This window comes from Bos javanicus, chromosome X (assembly GCF_032452875.1).
Source record: "Bos javanicus breed banteng chromosome X, ARS-OSU_banteng_1.0, whole genome shotgun sequence".
In the NCBI taxonomy this organism is placed as follows: domain Eukaryota; kingdom Metazoa; phylum Chordata; class Mammalia; order Artiodactyla; family Bovidae; genus Bos; species Bos javanicus.
The window spans coordinates 133,163,058-133,190,596 of NC_083897.1; the positions used below are offsets into that span (position 1 = coordinate 133,163,058).

The 27,539-nt window shown below is 38.5% G+C and overlaps 1 protein-coding gene across 2 annotated transcripts in view; it reads right to left on the minus strand.

Moving 5' to 3' along the window:
• Window positions 1–27,539, minus strand: part of REPS2 (RALBP1 associated Eps domain containing 2) — a 252,936-nt gene that overhangs the window by 75,237 nt on the left and 150,160 nt on the right. For both annotated transcript variants that reach the window (XM_061408068.1, XM_061408067.1), the window contains exon 13: window positions 25,203–25,339. In XM_061408068.1, coding sequence (XP_061264052.1) covers window positions 25,203–25,339 — 137 coding nt within the window. The remainder of the gene's footprint in view (window positions 1–25,202; window positions 25,340–27,539) is intronic.

Sequence of the window (27,539 nt, forward strand, 5' to 3'; positions counted from 1 at the left end):
GTGCTCTGGGGAATTGGACCAGCCAGGACGGAAGATCTAGGTGTCAACATCAAGAGAAACCAACAAGATGGTCCAGCCAGAATCATTCTATCATGAAGCCCACACACGGCAAGTCCCAACCATTTACTCATGTGTTCCATCAGCTTTTTAGACCCCATTCTTAAATATAAGCAGATGATGAAGTACTGCCAGATATCTGCCCAAAATTTTCTAACCTAAGTTAGAACAACAAAAATAGAAAACAACTGACCTCAATGAAACAGATTGGCTCTATATGAGAAAAAAATTTAATGTTATTAACATCATCAGAATGATCATTCAGTTTATTCCAGAAATATTGAAACATTTACTATGTGCCAGGCACTGTTTAAGGTGCTGGAAATATATCAGTAGAAAAAAAACACAGGAAAAAAGCTCTATCTTCATGAAGCTTATATACTACTGAGAGGACAGATAATGATGTAAAAGTGAAGGATCAAATTTTTAATATAGTCATCAAGGAAAGCATCAAAAAGAGATTTAAAAAATGCTATTTGTAAAGATAAAATAATGGGATGCTACTGAAAATAGAATATTCAAAAAATTAAAAACAGCACTTGAAATTAAAAACATGACAGCAGAAAGAAAAAAGCTTAACAGAAATATTCAAAGATAATCTAAGGAAATCATAAAGAAAGCAGATTAATATCCAAATAAAAGTTCCACAAAAAGAAATGGAGAAAATGGTAATAAATCAATTAACCAGTTCAAGAAAATTTGCTGAAAATGAAGAATATGAGTTTCTAAATTAAAAACATCCACTGAGTATTCAGGGATGGTGGAAGAAAACAGACTCATGGCAAGGTATATCAACATGAAATTTCAAAAAAGTGGAGTTAGAAGATTCTACAATTTCCAAGCATGGGGCAGAAAAGGAGGGCAGGCTATATACAAAGGATCAGGTGTCCAAATGGTTTTAGATTTCTTATTATACCACTGGAACCTAGAATTCATTGGAGCACTACCATCAAAACTCTGAACAAATCTGATTTCTAATCAGTGATTATTTACCCAAACTAGCAGCCTGCATGGTGGTTCAATTAGAGATGTTTTTAGACATTCAGTGTCTCCAACTGAGCACCACATACCCTTTCCAAGAAAGCTACTCAATGATACATGCTTGTGTGCTAAGTCACTTCAGTTGTGTCCAGCTCTTTGCAATCTCATGGACTGTAGCCCACCAGGCTCCTACGTCCATGGGATTCTCCAGGCAAGAATACTGGAGTGGGTTGCCATGCCCTCCTCCAGGGAATCTTCCCAACCCAGGGATTAAACCTACGTCTCTTACATCTCCTGCATTTGGAAGTGGGTTCTTTACCACTAAACAAGAGAATAAAGCAATAAAGACTAAGACATAACAGGATAAAGGAGATCCAACATGGGAGAAATAGGAAAGGAATCCTTGGATGACAGTACAGGAGGATACCATGATGAAAACTAAACACCAGGCATAGAACACAATCATTTAAGATTTCTTCACTAAGACGAAACTGATAACTGATATTTCAGAATAAGAGTAACCTTAGAAAACTGAGAGTCTACAGTTGATTCACGGGAAAGTACACTAGAAACAAGATGAGTATTCACTCCAAAGCAAACAAAAACCTGTGCAGCAGGAAAAGTGAAAACTTTACTCTGACTCACATAGCCACAAAAATAATATAAACACAATATTAATCTAATCAAAATGATAATAAAAGTATACTGGGAGGGTAGAAGAAAGGAAAGGTGATAGTAGAGAGAAGACAGTAGATGATGACTAAAATTGAAAAGTCAATTAGAGGTTATACAGTATTATATTTTGAAATATGAAGGAAATACCAAAATAATTAACATTAAAACTCTGTAGCAGAGTGCCTTCTCCCAAATCTTGAGGTAAATCAATGGCCTCAGAGGAGCTTCCCAGATCTTACTACATCCCCTCAGTTCAGCATGGAGCCCTGGCCTCCCCTTCCATCATATCAGGATATCAGCTGTGACTGATTACTCCCTTTCCCAGGTTTTCCGCTCTTTCCAAAAGTTATGTCCACTGACCTTCAATCAAGAGAAGGGAAAACTAAGAATTCCCACTTATTCTACTTGGCTTCAGATTTGGACCATCAGTAAGAAATGTCAAGATTTACCTACTTACACACATGGCTCCTGGAAGGAGGCAGGCAGAGCTGAGTGTTCCCCAAGCCTCAGCTTTTCCCTTAGCTGCTATTCTTTCCCCCTCAAAATGGCATTTCTTCCTGTTTATGATTCTGTGTTCATTTCCTTTAATGGCAGGAGATACAAATCTAGCTTCATTCTACCAATTTTATGTCTAATTCATCTGTTGGTCTTCCAAAGCACCTAAGCATACTACCTTGTGTTTAGTAAGTACACAGTGGGTGAATAATTGGAATTGAATTTAGTGAAAAATCTTTCTTATAATATCTTCAGTCCATTCATGACCTTAAATTGTTGTTCAGTCGCTTAGTCATGTCCAACTCTTTGCAACCCCATGAACTGCAGCACGCCAGGCTTCCCTGTCCTTCACCATCTCCTGGAGCTAGCTCAAACTCATGTCCATTGAGTTAATGATGCCATCCAACCATCTCATCCTCTGTAGCCTCCTTCTCCTCATGCCTTCAGTCTTTCCCAGCATCAGGGTCTTTTCCAATGAGTTGGCTCTCACATGACATGGCCTAAGTATTGGAGCTTCACCTTCAGCATCAGTCCTTCCAATGAATAGTCAGGGCTGATTTCCTTTAGGATTGACTGGTTTGATAGATAAACTTGCTGTCCAAAGGAATCTCAAGAGTCTTCTCCAGCACCACCATTTAAAATCAATTCTTGGGCACTCAGCCTTTTGTATGGTCTAGTTCTCACATCCATACATGACTATTGGAAAAACCATAGCTTTTACTATACAGACTTCTGTCAGCAAAATGATGTCTCTGCTTTTTAATATGCTGTTTAGGTTTGTCATAGTTTTTCTTCCAAGGAGTAAGTATCTTGGAAGAAGACACTTTTAATTTAATCACAAAATTAAAAGACCTCAAATTAGATTCAAATATTTTATCCAGCATGCTCCAATCAATTTTTTAAAAAAGTACACCTTCATGCAAATTGAAACTGAAAACATACTTTGGCTGAATAATCTCTTGTACACATGCAAAAGATGACAACGTACCTGTTAATAGTATCACCTGCTTTCCCAGAAAGGAAGAGAAGGGGAGAGGGGAGAAGGCAGGGGAGGAGAAAACATTTTCTGCATACATTAAAGGCTATCATACCTATGAATCAATTACAGGTTTATTCTTAAAGTCTCATAGTTAATAAGGTGGGGCATCAGATATCAGTAAGGCTTTGTCAAATAAGTGTCCATTGACAGATGAAAGGATAAAGAAGTGGTACACACACACACAATGGAATAGTACTCAGCCATAAAAAAGAATGAAATAATGTTATTTGCAGCAACATAGATGAACTGTGAAGGTACTATGCTTAGTGAAGTCAGAGAAAGGCAAGTACTGTATGTTTTCACTTGTATATGGAATCTAAAAAAGTGAAACACATGAATAGATGTAACAAAACAGAAACACAATCATAGATACAGAGAACAAATTACTGGTTACCAGTGGAGAGAGGGCTAGATGGAAGGACATGATAGGGGTAGGCAATTAAGAGATACAGACTACTAGGTATCAGATAAATGACACAAGGATGTAATATACAGCACAAGGAAAATAACCAATATTTTTGATAACTTTAAGTGGAGTATAACCTACAAAAATACCAAATCACTGTGTTGTACACCTGAAAGTAGTATAACATTGTAAATCAACTATACTTGAATTTAACATTTTCTATAAGTGTAATCAGGGAAAAACTAATAAATACTCACATCTTGAAAATAAATTAAAAACTTCATAAAAGAACCTACCATTTAATCACAAATTCAGAAAACACAGTAATAATTTCCAGTGTTTATTAAATTTATTGAACGATGTGCATTTTCTGACACTGATCTGCTGAATATGTTTCTTAGAACTGAGATTCTAAAACACTAACCTCTAAAATTTTTTATCCTCTTACTTCATTATGCTTAGAAATTTCCCAACACAGTATTATTCATATTTATTACTGTCTATTTACTAACTTCCTTCAGATTTTTACAAAGCCCTAAATAAATGACTAAATGAAAACATGTTCCAGCTTACTGAATGGAAATAAAGCAGCAGATGTAGCAATTGAAAGCTTCAAGGAACAGAAAGCCAATTCTTCAGGGGAATAAAACTTGGAATAACCTCAGCTGTGGAAAAGGGCTCCCATCCCCCCAGACTAGGAATATTTTATGAAGAAAATAAAAGCTTTCAAATGCCAAAGGAAGAAAAAAAACCTTAAAGGATGGAAAATGTTGAAAGAAGCCTGCCAGTGGGACCCACACTTTCAAGTATCAATCAAATAGAGTTGGCCATATGCAAAGCTTCAAGGATTTCATCAGTGAGGACCATTCCTCTTCTTTGCAAGTTCATAAAAATTGCTATTTCTCTGTAAAAAAAAAAAAAAATTCTTTCTTTCTCTTCTTTCTAATCACGAAAGCATGTGTAAGCCTCTGTCTGCCCCCTGATCACCCAGTTACACACAGTGATGGATTCATGTCATATACACCTATATATACAATGAAGTATGTGCCAGGAGTACCTTTCCAACAATACTTGTGCCCTGATCCCCTGATAATCCCTGACTCACCTTAAAAAATAAAAGGGCATTAAATTCTCTGTTAAGTAGAATAATTTTTTCCACCAGTTAAAATAAATGGACTTACCCATGCCTTGGAACTATTCAAGAAAATATTAATGATTGTATTTGGAAAAGTAATTACATCAAATTCCATTCTTTCACTTTACAAATGAGAAATTTTAAGCCTGGGACAGTAAAATGACACATCAAGGTCACAAGGCTACTGTGATGCAGCAATCAGTATCATATTTTGAACCTATAGGACATGTAGTGGTAAAGAGCAAAAGAGGGCACTGATACGGGAAATAAGCAGTTCCAAAGGGGTTATTCTCCACCCAGAGAAAAAGTATGTCAGAAGGCTGCAGAGAAAGACTACTGGAACTAAAGGATGTTTCTGTATATGCTGCTACTGCTGCTGCTAAGTCGCTTCAGTTGTGTCTGACTCTGTGTGACCCCATAGACGGCAGCCCACCAGACTTCCCCGTTCCTGGGATTCTCAAGGCAAGAACACTGGAGTGGGTTGCCATTTCCTTCTCCAATGCATGAAAGTAAAAAGTGAAAGTGAAGTCGCTCAGTCATGTCCAACTCTTAGAGACCCCATGGACTGCAGCCTACCAAGCTCCTCTGTCCATGGATTTTCCAGGCAGGAGTACTGGAGTGGGGTGCCACCACAAACTCACTTAAGTGAGATGCTAAACACTACCTAAAAATGTGTCATTGTAGCAAATATTTAGCCTTCTTAGTCATGTGAACACCTCTTCACAAGCCTACATATAATTCCTCTGCTTTGGAAAATATTCAATGTAGTACTGACATACAGATCAATGAAAAAGAATAGAGGGTCCAGAAATAAACCCTTATATTTACAGACAAATGATTTTCAACCAAGATACCAACGCAATTCAATAGGGAAAGGAGAGTATTTTTTCAACAAACAGTACTGGGACAAGTGGTTATCCACATATAAAAAGAACTTAGACTGTTACCTCACACTATATACAAAAATTAAATCAAAATGGATTAGAGACATGACTGTAAGAGCTAAAATTATAACACCTTTAGAAGCAAACAGGATAAGACCTTCAAGACCTTGAGTTGGGCAAAGATTTCTTAGCTTTGACACCAAAGGCACAATCCAATCAGGAAAGAATTCATAAATTGCACTTCATCTAAATTTAAAACTTCTGTGCTTTAAAAGACACCATTAAAATGAAAGGACAAGGCACAGATAGGGGAAAATGTTTGAAAACCACATATCTGAAAATACAATGAACTCCAGAATATACAACTCAACAATAAAAAAGACAAAAACCCAATTTAAAAGTGAGCAAATGATTTGAGTAGATATTTCACCAAAGAAGATATAGGCATCACTAATAAGCACATGAAAAGACACTCAATATCATTAGTCATCAGGGAAATGCAAATAAAAATCACAAAGAAATACCACATTGTACCACAGCTGTAACAAAAAATAACAAGTGCTGGTGAATATATTAAGAAATAGTAAGCACTGCTGATGGGAATGTAAGATGGTACATGTACTTTAGAAACCAGTTGGCAGTGTCTTTAAAAGTTAAATAAAGGGACTTCCCTAGTGGTCCAGTGGTTAAGACTCTGCACTTCCAATGTAGGGGGCATGGCTTCAAACCCTGTTCTGAGAACTAGGATCCCACATGCCATTCAGCACAGCAAAAAAAAAAAAAAAAGTTACATCAGCAATTCCACTCCTAGGTATCTTGACAAGAGAAATGAAAACATATCATCACATAAAGATTTTTATGCATTCAGATCCTGACATCATTTCTCATAATAGGCAAAAAGAAAAACCAACTCAGATGTCCACTGAACTGAAGAATGGATAGACAATTACTGTTCAGCCATACAATGGACTACTATCCAGCAATAAAAAGAAATACAGATACATGCTACAACATGTATGAACCTCAAAAACATTATACAAAGTAAAGGAAGCCAGACACAAAAGATCCCACATTGTATGATTCTATTTATTATGAAATGTCCAGAAAAGGAAAATCTATAGAAACAGAAAGTACATTAGTCTGGGGCTGGGCACTGGGATTAACTCTAAGGCATTAAAGGATATTATTGGGATATTAAAAAAGATGGACGACCCAGAGGGATGGTATGGGGAGGGAGGAGGGAGGAGGGTTCAGGATGGGGAACACATGTATACCTGTGGCGGATTCATTTTGATATTTGGCAAAACTAATACAGTTATGTAAAGTTTAAAAATAAAATTTAAAAAATAAAAAAAAATAAATGAAAATGTTGTAAAACTAGATTATGGTGACAGTAGCAAAATTTCATAAATTTACTAGAAATCATTGAGCAGTTCACTTAAAGTGGATGAATTTTATGGTCTAGAAATCATACCTCAATGGTTGCTTTCTTTAAATTGAAGTAAAGCTGATTTATAAGGTTGTGTTAGTTTCTGGTGTACAGTAAAATGATTCAATTATATATATATACATATATATATATATATTCTTACAAGATATTAAATATAGTTCCCTGTACTACACAGTAGGATCATGCTGTTTATTCAATATATTTTTAAAGCTACCCATGGGGAAAAAGTAAAATTAATCATATGGGAATACAGGGGAAACACGATGGGCTATAGTTAATAATTGTTGAAGCTACAGGTTCAGTATCCCATACCTTTTCTCACATATATATGGCTTTTTATAATAACCTAGTTTTAATAATTAAAAAATAGATATATTCCTAACATCTCCAAGTATTTTTGAACGCAAAACTTTCTTTCCTATCATGTGGAAGGAAACACAATAAAATTATAGTATTTAGTTTCTTGCATATAAAGGACACCAAATTTATTCTCTAGTATACTTTTAAACTTTAGATATTAGTGTTATTACCTATAGAAAAATAGCAAAGTATGCTCCCCAAATGAATTCACACAAACTGCTTTCTTTGATACCAAATTTGCTGCAGCAAAGATCTGAACAAAGATTTCCCATCTTCAAAGGATTCTTTTCTAAAAATTTTTTAGTGTTTTATTAAAGAAATTTTAATCTCTATTCATTTTTTTTTTTTTTTTATGTCTTAGCTAGGCCGTGAGCGGCATGCAGGATCCTGGGTCCCCAACTAGGGATCAGACCTGTGCTCCCTGTATTGGGAGTACACAAACCACCAGGGAAGTCCTATCTTTAAAGGATTCTGATGGATAACAAGCAGTTACATTCTCTGGATCTCTGTCTCCTCACATGGAACATGTGAGAGTTGGCCAAAACGACGAACTCAAGTTCTCTCTTCTCCTTTAGCACTGATATTCTAACATTCTAGAATTTATTTGACAGTGTTTACCAATAACTCCTTCTTCCTGCACCCCAGGATATGTGTGTGACAAGGGTTAATTAAGTCTCAAATGGAGACACAAATGGAGTTAAATGACAAATACACCTAAGATTTAACTTCAGTGAAAGTCAAGTTTCATTTCTCATATGAGAATTTATATAAGTGCATTTTTCCTAATCCTTTTACTATTAAACTCCTTAAATCACCAGTTGTGTGCATGTGTACGTGCACGCCTGAGTAGGCATGTGTGTTGGAAGGAAGGAAAGTAGGCGGGAACGCAGGCATGCAGCCTAGAAATAGATTCCATCAGAACTCTTTTCCATCAACAATTTTTAAAATAAGACTTTATAGTCAAACTAAATTTTACCCTTAAACATTTCAAGATGATAACAACTGCTTCACATCAAAGTTTCCTAATCACTCTACAACTATTTGCAATCTGCATTAACTCTACCATGCCAATGGAAGGCTCTAAGACTTCCTGGGGAAACAGTTTACAAACTCTCTCTCCACTAGTTTCCATTTTCTTTGGCCAGTCAGCAGACGTTAGCCTTCCAGTCTCCACTTTATTCTGAAATACACTTCTCCCTGGGCATGCCAGGCCATGGTACTGTGTCCCTTAGTTTTTACATAGAAGGTCCTGAAGGATTTGGGGGAGGGAGGTGACATCATAGTTGTGCTCAAAACAATCCTACTGTTCTATAAAGTAAAGAATGAAACAAGCATATCAGACTGGAGATTACTTTAGAAGACTCCCAGGCAATAAAAACTGAACCAAGGCAGATATCAAAAAAGGATCAACAAATTGGAGTCAAAGAATTTGACTCCAAAAATCAGATCCACCCTTCAATGGTTAGCTTAATTGTATGGCTGGCACGCCCCCCAGCAACACATCCACAGATCATTCCAGTTAAAAACCACCCAGACTCAGCACCATTCTTACGTGTAACTGTAATACTAATTGGCAGATGTGGGGCCGTATCCATATTCCTCTTGGGAGTCTCTATGGTACCAACCACGTAGTTAAGTGCTAAGTAAGTACTGGTTAAATGAATAAGACACTTTTCCTGGTCACCAGGAATGAAGTTTATTTCAGTTTTCATATACTTCTATAAACTCAAAATTCATATAAGGAATTTAGTGATGCATTGAGAATTAAATTGTTGTACAGTACTCTTCAGCTTAAAGCTTTATAAAGGTGATAAGCAAACTGTTCAACAATTGGAAAATGGTTAAATAAGCCATGGTTGGGACTTCCTTGGCAGTCCAGTGGTTAAGACTCTGCTTCCACTGCAAGGGGCATAGGTTCGATTCCTGGTTGGGGAACTAAGATCCCACATCCCACGCAGCGTGGTCAATAAATAAGTAAGTAACCAAGCAAGCCGTGGTCCAAGTTAATAGAGGTAAAAGAAATAAAAGAGAGTATCACCATTTTGCAACTACTAATTAAGTCAAGGATCTAAGTAGTGGTTTGCTAGAAACAGCTCATACTAGCTTGGGAGAACCAACTGAGCAGATCTGTCCCAACCTCACATTCAGTGACACATCAGTAAGACTGAAATCGGCCATGGCAGGAATGTCAACACCATGAAAATTAACAATGGCTAGTTGTTAAATACTCATTATCATGCCACTAGATATACACAATGGTGATCAATATTTGATAAAAAAACATTGTTGGAAAGGTTGTTGGGATCTTTATCATAAGGTACGAATCAGGCTAATACTATATGAACCCACTGATCAATCAAACATGACAAAAACAGAGGCATCAGACATTAAGAACCTATTAATGTGATGCAGTAGGAAGTACACAGCATCACTAAGAAGTCTTCTTGCCAAAAACAGAATCTGATTCTAATCAAGTCTAGACCTATCCACTTGTTTATAGGACATACAGGAGACAGAAGAGGAGAGAACAAGCCAAATACAGAATGTGGAAATGTCTACAGAATGGATGATTTTCTAATGAATAGCAAGGGAGGGGCCGAAGAAAAGACTCTATTAATAAAAGAGACTTAACAAATGCAAAACAAGTGCAATGTGCATGCTGCCCTTGCTTGGATCATGAGTGGAACAAGCTGCTATAAAAAGACATACTTGAAACAATTCAGGGAATCTGAACACTGGCTAGATAGTAGACAATATTAAGGAATTATTACTAATTTTGTTACATATGATAAAAGCTTAGTCATTGCTTTAAATGCCTTATCTGCTAGAGATACAGCTCTGGGAGTTGGTGATGGGACAGGGAAGCCTGGCGTGCTGCAGTCCATGGGGTCTCAAAGAGTCGGACATGACTGAGTGACTGAACTGAACTGAACTGATGTATGAAACTATTCCACCACCTGAGATTTGCTTCAAAATAACCTGGGGGTGGGGGTTCTCTACTTTGACACACATTAAAAATTTTTCCGTAATACAGTTTTTTTTTTAATTTTTTTAATATTTTATTTTATTTTTTAACTTTACAATATTGTATTGGTTTTGCCATATATCAACATGAATCCACCACAGGTATACACGTGTTCCCCATCCTGAACCCTCCTCCCTCCTCCCTCGGTGGGATGATTTGGGACAATGGCATTGAAACATGTATAATATCATATATGAAACGAGTCGCCAGTCCAGGTTCGATGCACGATACTGGATGCTTGGGGCTGGTGCACTGGGACGTAATACAGCTTTTAACAGAGTAGCCAGAGTACAGAACATGTATAAAAGAATGACAAAATTACCAGTACTGACATGGATGTATCTTCAAGAAACAACACAGTATGCAAAAGCATGGAGGAAACATGCACAATGTGATGCCAATTATTTTAAATACAAAAAACATGAAAATGATGTCATAGGTACACATGTACATTAATAAATGCACCAGAAAATGTCAGAGAAATACATTTGCAGGGCAGGACACTAGGTTTGCTGGGGATGAAGTTAAGGGGCACATCAGTAATGTGTGAATTTTACATACAAAAAAGTATTTTTCTATTACTTAAACAAGTTTTATAAGCATTTTAAAAACAAAGGTTATACTAACATCTCCCACCACATCTTTCAGAGACTCTGGTCCCACTCCTCCCCTCATTAAAGCACTCAGCCAGCAGGGATGCCTGTAAAACTGGACAGTGGATCTAAAAGAGAAAGTACCCTGCCCAATGGCAGGACCAGCTGCACCTTCACCTCGGCCAGCCTTTGTAAACCTCCAGCTTTTTGTCTTCTACAGATACAATCATGCACTGGTACTAGAGAAACTTTCACATAGCTTACTGGAAAAGAGGAAACCCCTACAAAGGGAGAAAGGAACTAGGAAAAAAAAAAAAAGCCGAAGACAGTACACTATAACCACAGCTTTGAAAGGCTGAAGTTGGCATGAGTCTGGATGAACATGCTGAACACTGACACAGATAAACTTGAATCACCTGAACTGGGTTTTAACCTTCAAAAATATTCATCAAGCCCAACAGCCCATTCACATCTATTTCTCTATGTTTAAATGAACTTCTAGACTTCATAGCTCATGACAAAGTGACACTATACTGCAGCCAACACCTTTCATCTATCAACTACTGAGAAGTCCAATGGGAAATCTTAATGTTCTATCACTATGAGTTGTGAGTGTGTTACTTCTCACGATAGACCCCTCCACAAACAAGAGCAGGCCTGAAAGCAAGGACTGAGGTCTAGGAAACTGGAAGGCATTCCCTGGCCCTTCAAAGACAAAGACTGCAGTGGCAGCCAATTGCCCAGGTCTGGAGATGAGTTCCGGTCCTCAGCTGGTTAGTGAAGCAGGGTGAGGCCTGTGACCAGGAGGAATAATAGCATTCTGCCTTCTACCCTCTCTAAGAACTCAATCTGCAGCAGAGGCAGCTGAAGAGAGAGAGAGAGACATGCCTAGTAAACATCTGGTTAAGTAGACAACCTGGGAGAGGCAAGTAGGGTAGAGAGAAGAGAAATACTTGCCCCTTCTTGAGGCAACAGAGTTTAGGCTCCAGCATTGGACTGCACAAGTTTAAGCCTAGCTCCACCATAAACTACCTCCATAACCTTGGCCAAATTAACTTCTGCACCTCAGTTTCTGAATCTCTAAAACACTGATCAAATAGCATCTACCTCATTAGGATTGTTGTGAGAATAAGAGATAATGCATATAAAGTGCTTTAAATGCATCCTTTGTACAAAGTAAGCCTCAACACGTGTACACCCGTGGTGGATTCATGTTGATGTATGGCAAAACCAATACAATATTGTAAAGTAATTAGCCTCCAATTAAAATAAATAAATTTATATTTTAAAAAATAAAATTAAAAAAACAAAAACAAAGTAAGCCTCAAATTCTTAACAGCCATTCTCATTCTGCTATCTAGTACTAATGGAATTAATGTTAATGGAGTAGAGAGGCCTCCCCCCAAAAAACTGTTGCAAATAGGGAAACCTTGCTTAGGACAGAATGGATACAGCATACTGATGGGTAAAGAATATACTATTCAACAAATGGGACTAAATCAATTAGTTTCACATATGACAGAAGACTGGATACTCTCAATAATGATTCTTTCAAAGTTGTTGTTGTTGCTGTCACTCAGTTGTGTCTGACCCTCTTGCAACCCCACGGACTGTAGCTTGCCAGGCTCCTCTGTCTGTGGGGTTTCCCAGAGAAGAATATTGGAATGGGTTGCCATTTCCTTTCCCAGGGGATCTTCTCAACCCAGGGATTGAACCCGCATCTCCTGCATTGGCATTGCTATTTAGATAGCAATACTTTACCACTGAGACACCAGGGAAGCTGGTGTTTCCTAAACATTAAAAGGGATTTCCTCTTTGATTTGTGGACAGATGCAAGATTAGATAAGCAGTTAGAAGTCCAATAATGAGTATGTTCCCTGCCTCATTAATCTAAGTTAAGGATAGTACATGCCCAGACAACTAATAGACAAGTTCAACAAAGTTTCAATATAAAAGATCAGTATACCAAAAAAAAATGATATTTCTATACACCAGCAATGAAGACTGCAAAAATTAAATTAAATTAATTTCCTTTAGGATAAACTCTTAAAATAAATAAAACACAGTCATTCCTCAGTATCCCTGTGGGACTGAATCCACAAACCCCTGTGGATACAAAAATCCAAGGATGCTCAAGTTCCTTACTTAAAATGATGCAGAACTTGCATATAACCAATGCACATCCTCACATATACTTTAAATCAACTCTAGATTACTTATAATATCTACTACAATGTAAATGACACATCAAACTTTGTTGTATAGAACTTTTGGGAATTTTTTTCTCTAATACTTTCAGTCCACAATTGGTTGAATCAGTAGATGCACAAACTGAGGACACAGAGGGCTAAGAATTTGAAGAAGTGAAATTTGTATGCTGAAAATCACAAAACATTGTTGAATGAAACTAAATACTCATATAAAGGGAAATACATCCATTACAACTAGAAGACTTAAAACTGTTAAAATGAAAAATATCAAGTTGTACCATATATATATATATATACACGTTTTTAATATATATTTAAACAAATTTTATTTGTTAATTAACCTCAATAAAGTTGGGGGGTGGAAATACGAAGATAGTAATACTAACCAAACTTACCTACAGATTCAATACATTTCCCAATAAAATCCCAGCTGGCTTTTTCTTTTTGCTAACAGAAATTGACAAGCTGATTCTAAATTTCATACGAAAATCCAAGGGACCCAGAATAACCAGAACAATCTTGAAAAAGAATAAAGTGGGTAGTTACATACTTTCCAAATTCAAAACATTACAATTCTGGAATAATCAATATAGTATGGTACTGGCATAAGGAAAGACATACAGATGAATGGAATAGAATTAAGAGTCAAGAAATAAACCCTTATATTATGGTCATTGATTTTCAAAAAGATACCAGGAAAACTAACCTAGGAGTTATTCATTTTGTCAACAAATGGTGCTGGGAAAACTGAATGCTGCTGCTGCTGCTAAGTCGCTTCAGTCGTGTCCGACTCTGTGCGACCCCATAGATGGAAGCCCACCAGGCTCCCCTGTCCCTGGGATTCTCCAGGCAAGAACACTGGAGTGAGTTGCCATTTCCTTCTCCAGTGCATGAAAGTGAAAAGTGAAAGGGAAGTCGCTCAGTCGTGTCCGACTCTTAACGACCCCATGGACTACAGCCTACCAGGCTCCTCCATCCATGGGATTTTCCAGGCAAGAGTACTGGAGTGGGGTGCCATTGCCTTCTCCAGGGACAACTGAATAGTCATACGCAAAAAAAAGAATTTGGACCCCTATATACAAAAACCACCTCAAATGGATCACAGACCTAACGCAAGAGCTAAAAATATAAAAAACTTAAAAGAAAACAGGAGTAATATTTTGTGACCTTGAGTTAGGCATTGTTTCTTAGATATGACACCAAAAGCACAAATGAGAAAAGAAAAATAGATAAAGTGAACTTGATCAAAATTAAGAACTTTTGTACTTCAAAGAACATCATCAAAAAGGGTGAAAGGACAACCCACAAAAGGAGGGAAAATATTTGTAAATCATGTATCTGAAAAGGGACTTACATCCAGAATATATAAAAAACCCTTACAACTCAACAACAAAAGAAGACAACCCAATTTAAAAAATGACAAAGATTCTGAATAGACATTTCTCCAGAGATGATATAAATGTAGCCAAAAAGCACATGAAAAGATGTTTGACATTATTAGTCATTTAGAAAATGTAAATGAAAACCATAAAAAGATATCACTTCAGATGTCACTGACAGGGAGTGCAACCCGACCCATCAGCAGATAATTGAATTAAAGTCTTACGGAGCACTGGCCCTGCCCACCAGAGCAAAACCCAGTTTTTCCCAGCCCCTCTCATTAGGAAGCTTACACAAGTCTCTTAGCCTCATCCACCAGAGGACAGACAGAAGCAAGCAGAACCACAGTGGTTGAAACAAAAACCCCAATGTAAAAATTAATCAGAATGAAAAAGAAGAAGGTTATGTCCCAGATGAAGGAACAAGATAAAACCTCAGAAAAACAATTAAAAGAAGTGGAGATAGGGATGCATGTGTGCTAAGTCGCTTTAGTCATGTCCAACTCTTTGCAATGCTATGGACTTTAGCCAGGCAGGCTCCTCTGTCCATGGAATTCTCCAGGCAAGAATACTGGAGTCGGCAGTCATTAGTTTCTCCAAGAGATCTTCCTAACCCTGGGATTGAACCCGGGTCTCCTGCATTGCAGGTGGATTCTTTACCATCTGAGCCACCAAGGAAGCTCTGAAGATAGGCAACCTTCCAGAAAAACAATTCAGAATAATGATAGTGAAGATGATCCAGGATCTTGGGAAAAGAATGGAGAAGATGCAAGAAATGTTTACCAAAGATCTATAAGAACTAAAGAACAAAGATGAACAGTACACTAAAAGGAATCAATAGCAGAATAACTAAGGCAAAAGAATGGATAGGTGAGCTGGAGGACAGAACGGTGGAAATTACTGCCACAGAACAGAATATAGAAAAAAAGAATGAAAAGAAATGAAGTCAGCCTAAGAGACTTCTAGAACAACATTAAATACATGAACATTCGCATTATAGGGGTCCCAGAGGAGAATAGAAAGAGAGAGAAAGGACCCGAGAAAATATTTGAAGAATAGCTGAAAACTTCCCTAACATGGAACAGGAAATAATCAACCAAGTCCAGGAAGCATAGCTGAAAACTTCCCTAACATGGAAAAGGAAATAATCAACCAAGTCCAGGAAGCACAGAATCCCAGGCAGGATAAATCCACGGAGGAACACATTGAGACACATAGTAATTAAAATGACAAAAATTAAAAACAAAGAAAAATATTAAAAGCAACAAAGGAAATACAACAGGTATTAATAACATATAAGGGAACTCCCATAAGGTTATCAGCTGATTGCTCAACAGAAATTCTACAAGCCAGAAGGCAATAGCATGATATATTTAAAGTGATGAAAGGAAAGAACCTACAACCAAGAATACACTACCCAGCAAGACTCTCCTTCAGGTTTGAGGGACAAACCAAAAGCTTTCCAGACAAGCAAAAGGTAAGATAATTCAGCACCACCAAACCATTTACAACAAATGCTAAATGAACTTCTTTAGGAAGGACACACAAGGAAAAGATTTTTACAAAGTAAACCCAAAACAATTAAGAAAATGGTAATAGAATCATACATATCAATAATTACCCTAAATGTAAACAGATTAAATGCACCAACCAAAAGACATAGACTGGCTGGGCAGATGAAAACATGTGCATGTATGCATTTCCACTTACCACATCACTCTATTTAACTCCCCAAATTGTATATAATTATTTTATATAGTTAGGTTAACCGTGTTTCCATTACAGCTTGCAATTATAATTATCTTTTTTAATCTGGTTATTGATTGTGAAAATTGATAAACATCTTTTACTATAGTGATTATGTAACTTTTATTTGCTTAATACCATCGTATCATGAATGATTAACAGAAAATAATACAATTCTGTATCATTAAAGCTACCATTTAATAGAAAAACTTGTAATCACTTTTTAAAATTCAGATGCATATCAGAATTAACTTGGATTTTTTGAAAAATACAAATGCCAGGTACTGCTTTTTTCCTCCAAAGCTGCAGATGTGTTTCCAATGAGCAGCCATGTTTAAAAACAACTGGACTATATGATGATCTGTTACTTTTACCTAACTTGTTTCATTTTTTCTATTTCATACTCAGTGTTCCCACTTCATTTAGTTTACGTTTTCCAATTTCTCCATCTCTTTTTGTTGCTGTTGTTGTTCTTTCTCAAGCCTTTATCAAGTGTGGTAAAAAAGCTTTTGAATACATACAAACAGTATGTACAATATATATATTTTTAGAAACTTTATAAATTTTTGCCTAGCTAAAAAATTTATGACATTTTGATTTACTATGAATGGAATGCTAGATTTCTAATTCATATTCACTCAAAATTTTGACAGTTTCAGGTATTCCAGCATCTAGTATTACTGCTAAACGTCTAAAAAATTTATCTCAAAAAAAAAATTTAATGAGCCTTGAAACTTCTAATCCAATTCCAAGGATATAAAGAAATAATGTTGTAAAAAAAAAAACAGGAAATTAACATGTAATACAGTATTATTAAGTTTGAATTCACAAAACTTTATGCTAATATCCATTATTTGTTTCCACACTTTATTCAAGACTCCACATTGTATTTAACTGCACTGAGCAGGTTCAGCTGCATGCAACAAACTCTGGTGAATTCTCTTTTCATTTTTATTCTTTATAAGTATTTCCTAATTTCCCTTATTATGGCTTCTTAGATACACCCATCAGAAACATCTATCTTCTTGGATATATTCAAAAATGGACATTTAATTTCCAAATACATGGGATTTTTAAAAGTATCTTTGATATTAATTTCTCATTTTGACATTAATTTCTCATTTAAATGCTTTCTTCTCTATAATAACTCTCTGTGTTTTTGCAATCTTTTAACTTTCCTGAGGCTTTCTATGGCTAAGTCAAAGATTTCTCTTGGTAAATGTCAAACTGCACTTGAAAATACGTGGGTTATTTTCATTTATCTTTTAACATTGATTTCTAGCTTAATTTCAAGTGATAAGAGAACAGATTGCACATGAATTCAATACTTTTAGACAATGAAATTTTTGCACCTTGTTTCATGTCCCTGGACATGCTCCAGTGTCTCCCAGTTGATAGTCTATGGGAACTTGAATTTGTATCCTGTTGTGTGAAAACTATATAAATCTTAATTATGTTGAATTGGTTCATAGTGCTTTTCAGGCCTACTATGGTGTCACTGACTCAATGGACATGAGTTTGAGCAAACTCCAGGAGATAGTGAAGGACAGGGAAGCCTGGCATGCATCCATGGGGTCACAATGAGTCAGTCAGACATGACTTAGCGACTGAACAACATATCCTTCTACTTGTCTGTATATTCATTCTATTAATTGTTGAGAGTTTGATATTAAACTCCAACTAAAAATCTTGATTTATCTACTTTAAAAATAATTATAATCTATGAAAGTGAAAGTGTTAGTCAGTCAGCCGTGTCCAACTCTTTGTGATCCCATGGGTTATAGCTCCCCAGGCTCCTCTGTCCATGGGATTCTCAAGGCAATAATACTGGAGTGGGTTGCCATTCCTTTCTCCACGGGATCTTCCTGACCCAGAAATCGAACCCAAGTCTCCTGCATTGTAAGCAATTCTTTACCATCTGAGTCACCAGGGAAGCCCGTGATTGTAATATATACTGGAAATATATGTAACCTTGGGGCTTCCCTGATAGCTCAGTTGGTAAAGAATCTGCCCGCAATGCAGGAGACCCCAGTTCAATTCCTGGGTCAAGAAGATCCGCTGGAGAAGGGATAGGCTACCCACTCCAGTATTCTTGGCCTTCCCTTGTGGCTCAGCTGGTAAACAATCCGCCTGCAATGCAGAAGACCTGGGTTCAATCCCTGGGTCAAGAAGATCCGCTGGAGAAGGGAAAGGCTACCCACTTCAGTATTCTGGCCTGGAGAATTCCGTGGATTGTATAGTCCATGGTAATTTCTTTTTTTTTTTTGGTAATTTCTTAACAATGGAATGAACTTTTATTATCAGTATGTCTAAAGCAGAGAGAGGACATTAGCTACCCATGGGCAGATACCAACCTTGGTTTTTGATGGCCAAGGTAATGGTTTTAACATGTGGCTCTCAATATCCTTGGCCATACAGGATGCGGTGGAAAGAGCTGTCCACCAACACCTAATCTTTCTTAAAGTAAGCAGCGTGGCACTGGGAAGTTATGGCCCTGCCAGGGACTTCATTTTGCACTTCCTGGCAGCTAACACTATCCAAGGGACTAAGTTTTCCACTTAGATTTGTGTGGACATGATGAAGGTTCCTGGTTTGAAGCTCTAAAAGGATAGCTACATCTCCCCCCACAATTTCTGCCGCTCCTGTCAGTGGAGGTTCAGTGGCTGAAACAGTGCTATATGTGGCACTGAAGCAGCTGATTGTCACTATGCAACCTCAGGCTGCAAACCCAAGACTTTGGAGGAGGTAGGACAATGTCAAGAGTGGGAGGAGGGGCCTTTTCACCCCTCACAGTCACAAAAGAAACCCTTTCATGAGGGGGGTAAAAACCTTACGAAAACAACTGTTTCAGTGAGGAAAAGGAAGTTAAAGTCTAGAAAGTATTATCTTCACTGTGTTGATTTTTCTTATAGGAATATCAGTAATATTATATGTTATATGGCAGAAAGCGAAGAGGAACTAAAGAGCCTCTTGATGAAGGTGAAACAGGAGAGTGAAAAAACTGGCTTAAAATTCAACATTCAAGAAACTAAGTTTATGGCATCTAGTCCCATCACTTCATGCAAATAGATGGGGAAACAGTGGAAACAGGGAGAGACTTCATTTTCTTGGGCTCCAAAATCACTGCAGATGGTGGCTGCAGCCAAGAAATTAAAAGACACTTGCTCCTTGGAAGAAAAGCTATGACCAACCTAGACAGCATATTTAAAAAGCAGAGACATTACTTTGCTGACAAAGGTTGGTATAGTCAAAGCTATGGTTTTTCCAGTAGTCATGTACGGATGTGAGAGTTGGACCATAAAGAAGGCTAAGCACCAAATAATTGATGCTTTTGAACTGTGGTGTTGGAGAAGACTCTTGAGAGTCCCTTGGACTACACGGAGATCCAACAAGTCCATCCTAGAGGAGATCAGTCCTGGGTGTTCATTGGAAGGACTGATGCTGAGGCTGACGCTCCAATACTTTGGGCATCTGATGTGAAGAGCTGACTCATTAGAAAAGACCCTGATGCTGGGAAAGATTGAAGGTAAGAGGAGAAGGGGACAACAGAGCATGATATGGTTGGATGGCATCACCGACTCAACCAACATGAGTTTGAGCAAGCTCTTGGAGATGGTGAAGGACAGGAAAGTCTGGCGTTCTTCAGTCCTTGGGGTTGCAGAGTCGGACACAACTGAGTGACTAAACAACAACGACATATGTTTCATGGCTCTAAGTATAGAGCTATAATATCTAAACCTCACTGAGGAAGTCCAGGGTTTGACTGCCTCTAGATTTTGTACACTTGCATCATCACTTCCTTAGATCATCTTATACATTTTTTTTCTAACAGAGCAGCTGCATGGGACAGCAAAAGGGTGGATCCAAGGCCCGGAACAGCTGTGACAAAGATGAGTTCCCTTTTCCACACAGTGACCCTATTATGTCAATTTCTTCCTATGAAAACACACATTTTAGGTATAATGCCAGCACCTATCTATCTGGAGCTCTATGACAGCCAGAATCCTATAAATCATATATTCACATCCTCTTCACAGACACCAAATTAAAGCCAACTGTCACCTGCGGCCAGAGTTGAGCTCATTCATTTCTATAAACTCACAATCTAAATCAGTTCTTCATTATTTTCTATATCATGTTACCTATTATCATAAATTTGAAGGCATTAATACCACCCACTTCCGAGTTATTCCTTCCTTCCCAAGAATCCTAAACCGAGTCTGCAGACTTTCCTCTCCTTGGTCTCTACAAGCTCTTATCCTATTTGCTTCACCCTCTGTGTAAACATCATCACTCCTATACAACAACCATCTCACCTTTTCCTTCATTTCCTGCTCTCATGCTTGCTTCTTTGCATCTTCTCTCCATTCTCTTTCTTCTCCATACTATCACTACACTCTAGGCTACTCTGACTCAAGCAACTTATCCTCATTCACTGTGTTTTTCACAGTCCTATGATTCTCATTTTTAAAAAACTGGCTTCATTGTATCTGTCCCTTTCCAACTCAAGTTTACATCTTATTTCATTGCACATTCAGTTCAGTTCAGTCACTCAGTCGCGTCCATCTCTTTGTGATCCCATGGAATGCAGCATGCCAGGCCTCCCTGTCCATTGCCAACTCCCGGAGTTTACTCAAACTCATGTCCATTGAGTCAGTGATGCCATCCAACCATCTCATCCTCTGTTGTCCCCTTCTCCTCCTGCCTTCAGTCTTTCCTGGCATCAGGGTCTTTTCCAATGAGTCAGTTCTTCACATCAGGTACCCAAAGTATTGGAGTGTCAGCCTCAGCATCAGTCCTTCCAATGAATATCCAGGACTGATTTCCTTTAGGATGGTCTGGTTGGATCTCCTTGCAGTCCAAGGGACTCTCAAGAGTCTTCTCCAACACCACAGTTCAAAAGCATCCATTCTTTGGAGGTCAGCTTTCTTTATAGTCTAACTCTCACACCCATACATAACCACTGGAAAAACCATAGCCTTGACTAGATGGACCTTTGTTGGCAAAGTAATGTCTCTGCTTTTTAATATGCTGTCTAGGTTGGTCATAACTTTTCTTCCAAGGAGCAAGCATCTTTTAATCTCATGGCTGCAGTCACCATCTGCAGTGATTTTGGAGCCCAAGAAAATAAAGTCTGTCACTGTTTCCCCATCTGTTTGCCATGAAGTGATGGTACCGGATGCCATGATCTTAGTTTTCTGAATGTTGAGCTTTAAGCCAACCTTTTCATTCTCCTCTCTCACTTTCATCAGGAGGCTCTTTTACTTCTTCACTTTCTGCCATAAGGGTGGTGTCATCTGCATATCTGAGGTTATTGATATTTCTCCCAGCAACCTTGATTCTAGCTTGTGCTTCCTCTAGCCCAGCACTTCTCATGATGTACTCTGCATAGAAGTTAAATAAGCAAGGTGACAATCTACAGCCTTGACATACTCCTTTCCCTATTTGGAACCAGCCTGTTTTCCATGTCCAGTTCTAACTGTTGCTTCCTGACCTGCAAACAGATTTCTCAAGAGGTACACTATCTCTCCCTATCTTCTTTACTTTTTCTTATTCTTCTATTGTTATAAATAGCATGGTCTAGGTAGAGTCTGTCTTAAGTGATAAAGTTAGCCAAAAGATGGGGACTGGGAGGATATGGACCCCATGAAGGAGCAAATTAGCTTAGCTTCCCCAGGGTCATCTTCACATTCCCAAGTGTCTGAGATAAAACAGGCCCAGAATCTCATAGGAAAAATAAAGAGGAGACAAGTGGTCACTGTGATTAGGTACAGACCAGGAACACCTGAAGCTAAGTGTGCCTCCATATAGCAATTCACAAAAGAATAAATATTAATGCCTGATAATGATATGAAAAGATGTTTGGCTTCACTAGGAATCAAGGAAATGCAGACATTTGCCCATTAAATAGGTAACGATTAAAAAGATGAACATTAGCCAGTGCTAGTAAGGGTGTGAGGACACATTCTCAGACAATGTTACAGGTAGGGTAAGTTGACAGGTATAAGTTTCTGACAGCATGGTTTGGCAATGTCTATTTACACTTCAAAGGTATTTTGAGTCAGCATCTCCGATTTCAGCCAAAGAAAGCAAGTACACAAGGAAACAAAGATATAGCCACCAAGTCATTAATAACCTCTGCCATGCTTACGACATGAGGGTAGTGAGAGGATGGGGGGAGCCAGGGAAAGAGAGGCCCACACCTTTGAAGGGGTGAGGGGAGGAGAGAAACTAAAAGGGGAGGGGAGGAGAGGGGAACAGGAGTAAACACTGAGGGGAAAGGAAGAGGCTCACAAAGGACCCCATGAGAAAGGAGTGAGGAGAGTACACACGAAGGGGGTGTGAGGAAGAGACAAGGAGGAGGCAGGGGGTAGGGGCAGACAGGGAGAGAGAAACCCCCATGCTGTGCAATCCACTGCCACCGCCATACATCCGCATCACACAGGCACAAAGAAACAAAAGTTGAAAGAGGGCTGATGAGGAAGCTCACGATACATGACAGCAAACACTGTGTGACCAAGCTTAGCTAGAGTGACACATAAAGACAAATGCAGCAGAGGGTGACTAGAAGGGAACCGAGGTTCTCACTAAGGGCGCTATGGTAACTGGTTTAGACTCTAGCCTGTGTTTTCGTAGACTGTCAGAAATTTTAGTAAGTAATCTCTAGCAATAGGGAATACACTAAAATTCCACAGAGTTGAGACAGACCTTTGTTCTTTCCTGTGAGAATTAACACACATGCAAACAAATTAAGTAGGTGCAATGGTGTCCCCTGCTTGTCATACTACAGAAATGATCCTCGTGTGATCAATTTAAACTGCCCATTAAAATTTCATTTGTGTACACTGTACTAGAAAGATAATGGAATTAATTTACAAATACAGATGTCACCCATCTAACTATTCTTTGGCATTTATCAAACCAAAATGCTTTTCACTTGAAGTTGTATAAACATCAGAGATGTAAAAAGAAGCTGTGTAAATTCTCAGGAGCAGGCATTTGATGTAGGCGTGGGGCAAGCACAACAGGGAAGCAGGGCAGTGGGCCCAGAGAAGTTGTTAATGAACAGGTGACTGCCACAGGCCACCGAGGCTTGATCTCTCTGCGAGCCATCCCAGGCACTATGGAGAATGAGTCACACAACTGTCCCACAGGGGGCAGGGAGTCAGGGGCCTTCCTCAGACCCTCTCTCCCCATTGGTCTTTGGTAGGTACGAGAGTCTAGGGTCTGAACATGGCACTACTTGGATGACGTCTATTATCTCAACATCCCATTAATTCTCTGGAGGGTTGGCCCTGTTTCCCAGATTAGGAATCTGAGATACAGAAAAGATTAAGCCACTTGCTAAAAATCAAATAGTTGATAATTAGCTAGGCTAGACTCCAAATTCAGTGTTCTCTCTCCCACTCTAGGGTGCCACGTCATAAAGGCCATGGCCTGTCCATCCTCCAGCACAGCTGGCACTCCTCATGGGCAAAGACATAGCCTGAGGGAGGGGGCATGTTTCCAGCCTCTCTCCTCTCAAGGAAAATGTATGGCTTCCCAGATTGTTTTAATAATCCTGCATCCATAGAAAAATTTTCTAGGTCTTTATCCACCAGAGCCATGTGAAATTTTTATAGCATCATCATCTGTGCCTACTCCCACCCCAAATACCAGTTACTATGAAATTATGCCAGAATTTGGATCAAAGTATGGGGGAAAATTCAAGACAAATTTTTATCTGATGAACTCATGGCAGAGAATCAAATTTCATAGAGAGTTCCAGATTCTAGTATATTAAAAAACAATCTGTAACTTTTCTGTGAGGAGAGTACTTTATTAGAATAAATAAAACATGCTGAGCTCTGTCGGGACACAGGGATCATGCTAATGTGTGAGCCAAGGAGAGTCTTTTCTTGCTTTAGTCGAATGGATAACCACCTGCAAATCACTAGCATCTGAGGTTGATTTAAAATGCACATAGATATAGAAAAAAGTTCCAGGAAATTATTGCATTTATAGCTTGCCTGCAGTAGTCAATGGAAAGGCCCTTGTGGCCCCCAAAATAACACTGTGGATAGCCCTGTATGCTAGCACCTTTGCTCCCTTCAAGGTATGGCTCCCATCTGTAGTTCCACAGTCTCCCCAGGAGGACAGCCCCTTTTCACAGGGTGCCAGGGGAGCGAATAAGACCCCAACCCCCCTGTCCCAGCTGTACAGCAGCTGACTTGAGCAAGTTCCATCCCCAGAAGCTCCAGAGCAGCCGACCTGAAGAAGCATTTGCCTTAGACACCTACACCAAACACCTAATCATCGGTCACTTAGAAAGCAGAGACCCCCTTAGTATTAACACTTGGAGGACACAGGATCTTCACCAAAAGGATAAAATGCAGAAAATTCTGGCCAGGCAATAATCACCGAGACCTTTCACAGAACAGCATAAGCATCTGAAGAAACAACAGATGGCAATCCTGGACACAAATTACCATGATGCAAAGAACAAGACCCTGGCCAAACATTCAGTGGGCTGTCTGGGGATGAAGCATTTTCATCCTCTGGGTACAGAATTCTGTAATTCCTGGTCCATCATGAATGTGGGCAAGGCTCCAGACACACAGTATCTATGTGCCTAGAAGGGCCTTCCTACCTAAGAACACCCCAGCCACGTGAAGGCCAATTGGGCCTGGTCTGCTCATTCTCTGGACCCATAGAGACCTCTGTGGTGACACCCATCCACTGACTCCAACAGGAAAGGGAAGGGCTGGCGTGCAGAAGGGCACTTCACCTGGCACACTGGGCTGGAAGACTTTATTCAGATCCAAGGAGGAGGCTCTGGAATGGGTTTTCTGTGGCCGCGGTGGCGGGGTGGGAGGGTCCTCGCCCCTTTTCATGGCCTCTTCTATGGAGGTGCTAGAGTAAGATCTGCAGCAAAATAAGGGAAGGTCAGAAGGGAAACAGCAAATCTTCACTCTCTGAAGTTGGGCTGAAACAGAAAATACCCACAAAAGTCTAAGTGACTGCCAAGGCCTGTGGAGCTCCCAGAGAGGCCATGTCCCTGCTGTCCTCTCAATGCCACACCAGCTGCAACAAGCACCCAACCCCCACCTGAGTCACAACCTTTTTTAACCTCTTTGCTTTTATTACACCTTAGACCTAAACTTACCCAAGAGGAAACACTGTCTGTAAATTCAAATCCATTTTGATTGGAATTGTTAATAACAATAACATGTCAATGCATCTGGTTAGGTATATCCATATTTTAATAGAAGGGCTTCATGGTATTAACTGACCACAGAATTTGACTCCTGTTTACATGTAAATGTGATAACAGGCACATATGGAACTGGGACAGATAAGCTGAGAAGAAGAATCAAATGTTCAACAGAATATGCCACAAATGAAATTCAGGAAAGGAAAACATACATCAATCAGATTGAGGGGCCTTCGGTGTCTTATCATGAGAAACACAGGTTTGGGGGAAATTTCAAAGCAAAAGCATCCTCAACCTTCTCTCTCAATCTATAACAAGGCAGGAGCTAACTAGGCAATTTCTGAGATTATAATTCCAATTAATGGCATTTAATGAAAAAGGAACTGGGTAAATTAGCAACTTAAATACATTTCATTCAAACTTCAATCTCAGTTTCTAAATTCCATTTTTAAAATGCTTCGACACTGTCTATGAGCCAGGGAAGAAACCTTTGGACAGGAGCAGGTAGACTATTAGAATCCTGCTTATTTTCTAAATTAATTCAACTAAGTACATTAGTCTATTGCTGAGGACTATGTCAGTGAGTTCCCAATATGGTTTTCTAAGAAGTGCATATATACATCTTATGTCTGTTCTATTCAGCTTCTGAGCTAACTTCATGCCAAAGAAGAAAATGACCTTTGAGTCAGAGATGTGTCCTAGAGACAAATTAGCCTCAGGAAATTGCCTTGATATTTAGCTATTACAGTAGCACTCAGGAAATTAGAATCTATTCATTACTCTTAAGCAACTTCAGTTCTTGGTAAAGCTAGTTTTGACATAGCAAGTTCTTATTTTCCTGAAAAACTTCCTCATGGTTTCTATGTGGTAGTCCAGAGTTTTGTTCATCATGCAACGTTGCAATCTTTAATAAAGCCACCATAATGACATGTGATATGCTCTTGCAGTGATCCTTGTAACACAGCTTGCAAGACACGCAAGGCAAAGGCAGGCAAGAACTAACAGGAAGAGTGCTCTGATCCTTTCAACTAGAATAAAAAAATCCACAGAAAAGGGCAACAAAGTTTTCAAATGGGAACTCCTGATTAAACAAGGAAATTAGGGACCCTGGCTAGAAAGAACTTTCTATGCCAGATATAGCTCTAGTGACATTTTTTACTCAAGAAAGAAAATATAATATGGTATGTATAAATCGTGTGCAGGTATATATACACACACATATATATATAGTTGAACATACAATCTCATACTACGTATCTTATTTCATTTTACTTCCATATATAACCTGTGTATTTATATTTTTATACAGAAAGGTAAATGAATATTCAATAAGTGATACTATAAAACTATTAATACAGCCAATTAAAATATAAATGTGCAGGGACTCAACAAAATAATGAATGTAGTAGTATTAGAAGGGTGATTTCCCTTCCCCTTACATTTCTAAAAAGTTTTGTTATTCTAAAGAGGAGGATTCAAATAATTTGATTCTCATGGTCTCAGTAAAGACCCAGTTGGGTGTAGTGAAAATAACAACATCCAAATTAAACCAAGAGGACAATCCCTAAAAGAATCATATATAAAATTTAGGCAGAAATATTAATAATAGAATGTGTGATTGTGGTTTTTGTCATTTCACTTGCTTTGAGAGACAGAGAGGAAGCTAGCAGAAAAAAAAAAAAAACTATGAGGGTTGATTTCTGACATTCAGAGAAGTATTTGTCTACTACAAAGGCAGACAAATGTTACTACACCTACATCCTAGAGCCAGGACAGAGTAATTTGTAAAAGACCCATTCATCCTTTAAAAACAGGATGAGTAAATGTGGTGGCCATAGAGAGAAATAGGGACTATACCTTTTTTTCTACCAAAAATTACTGTACCTGTTGTTTTAACAAATATGAACAAAA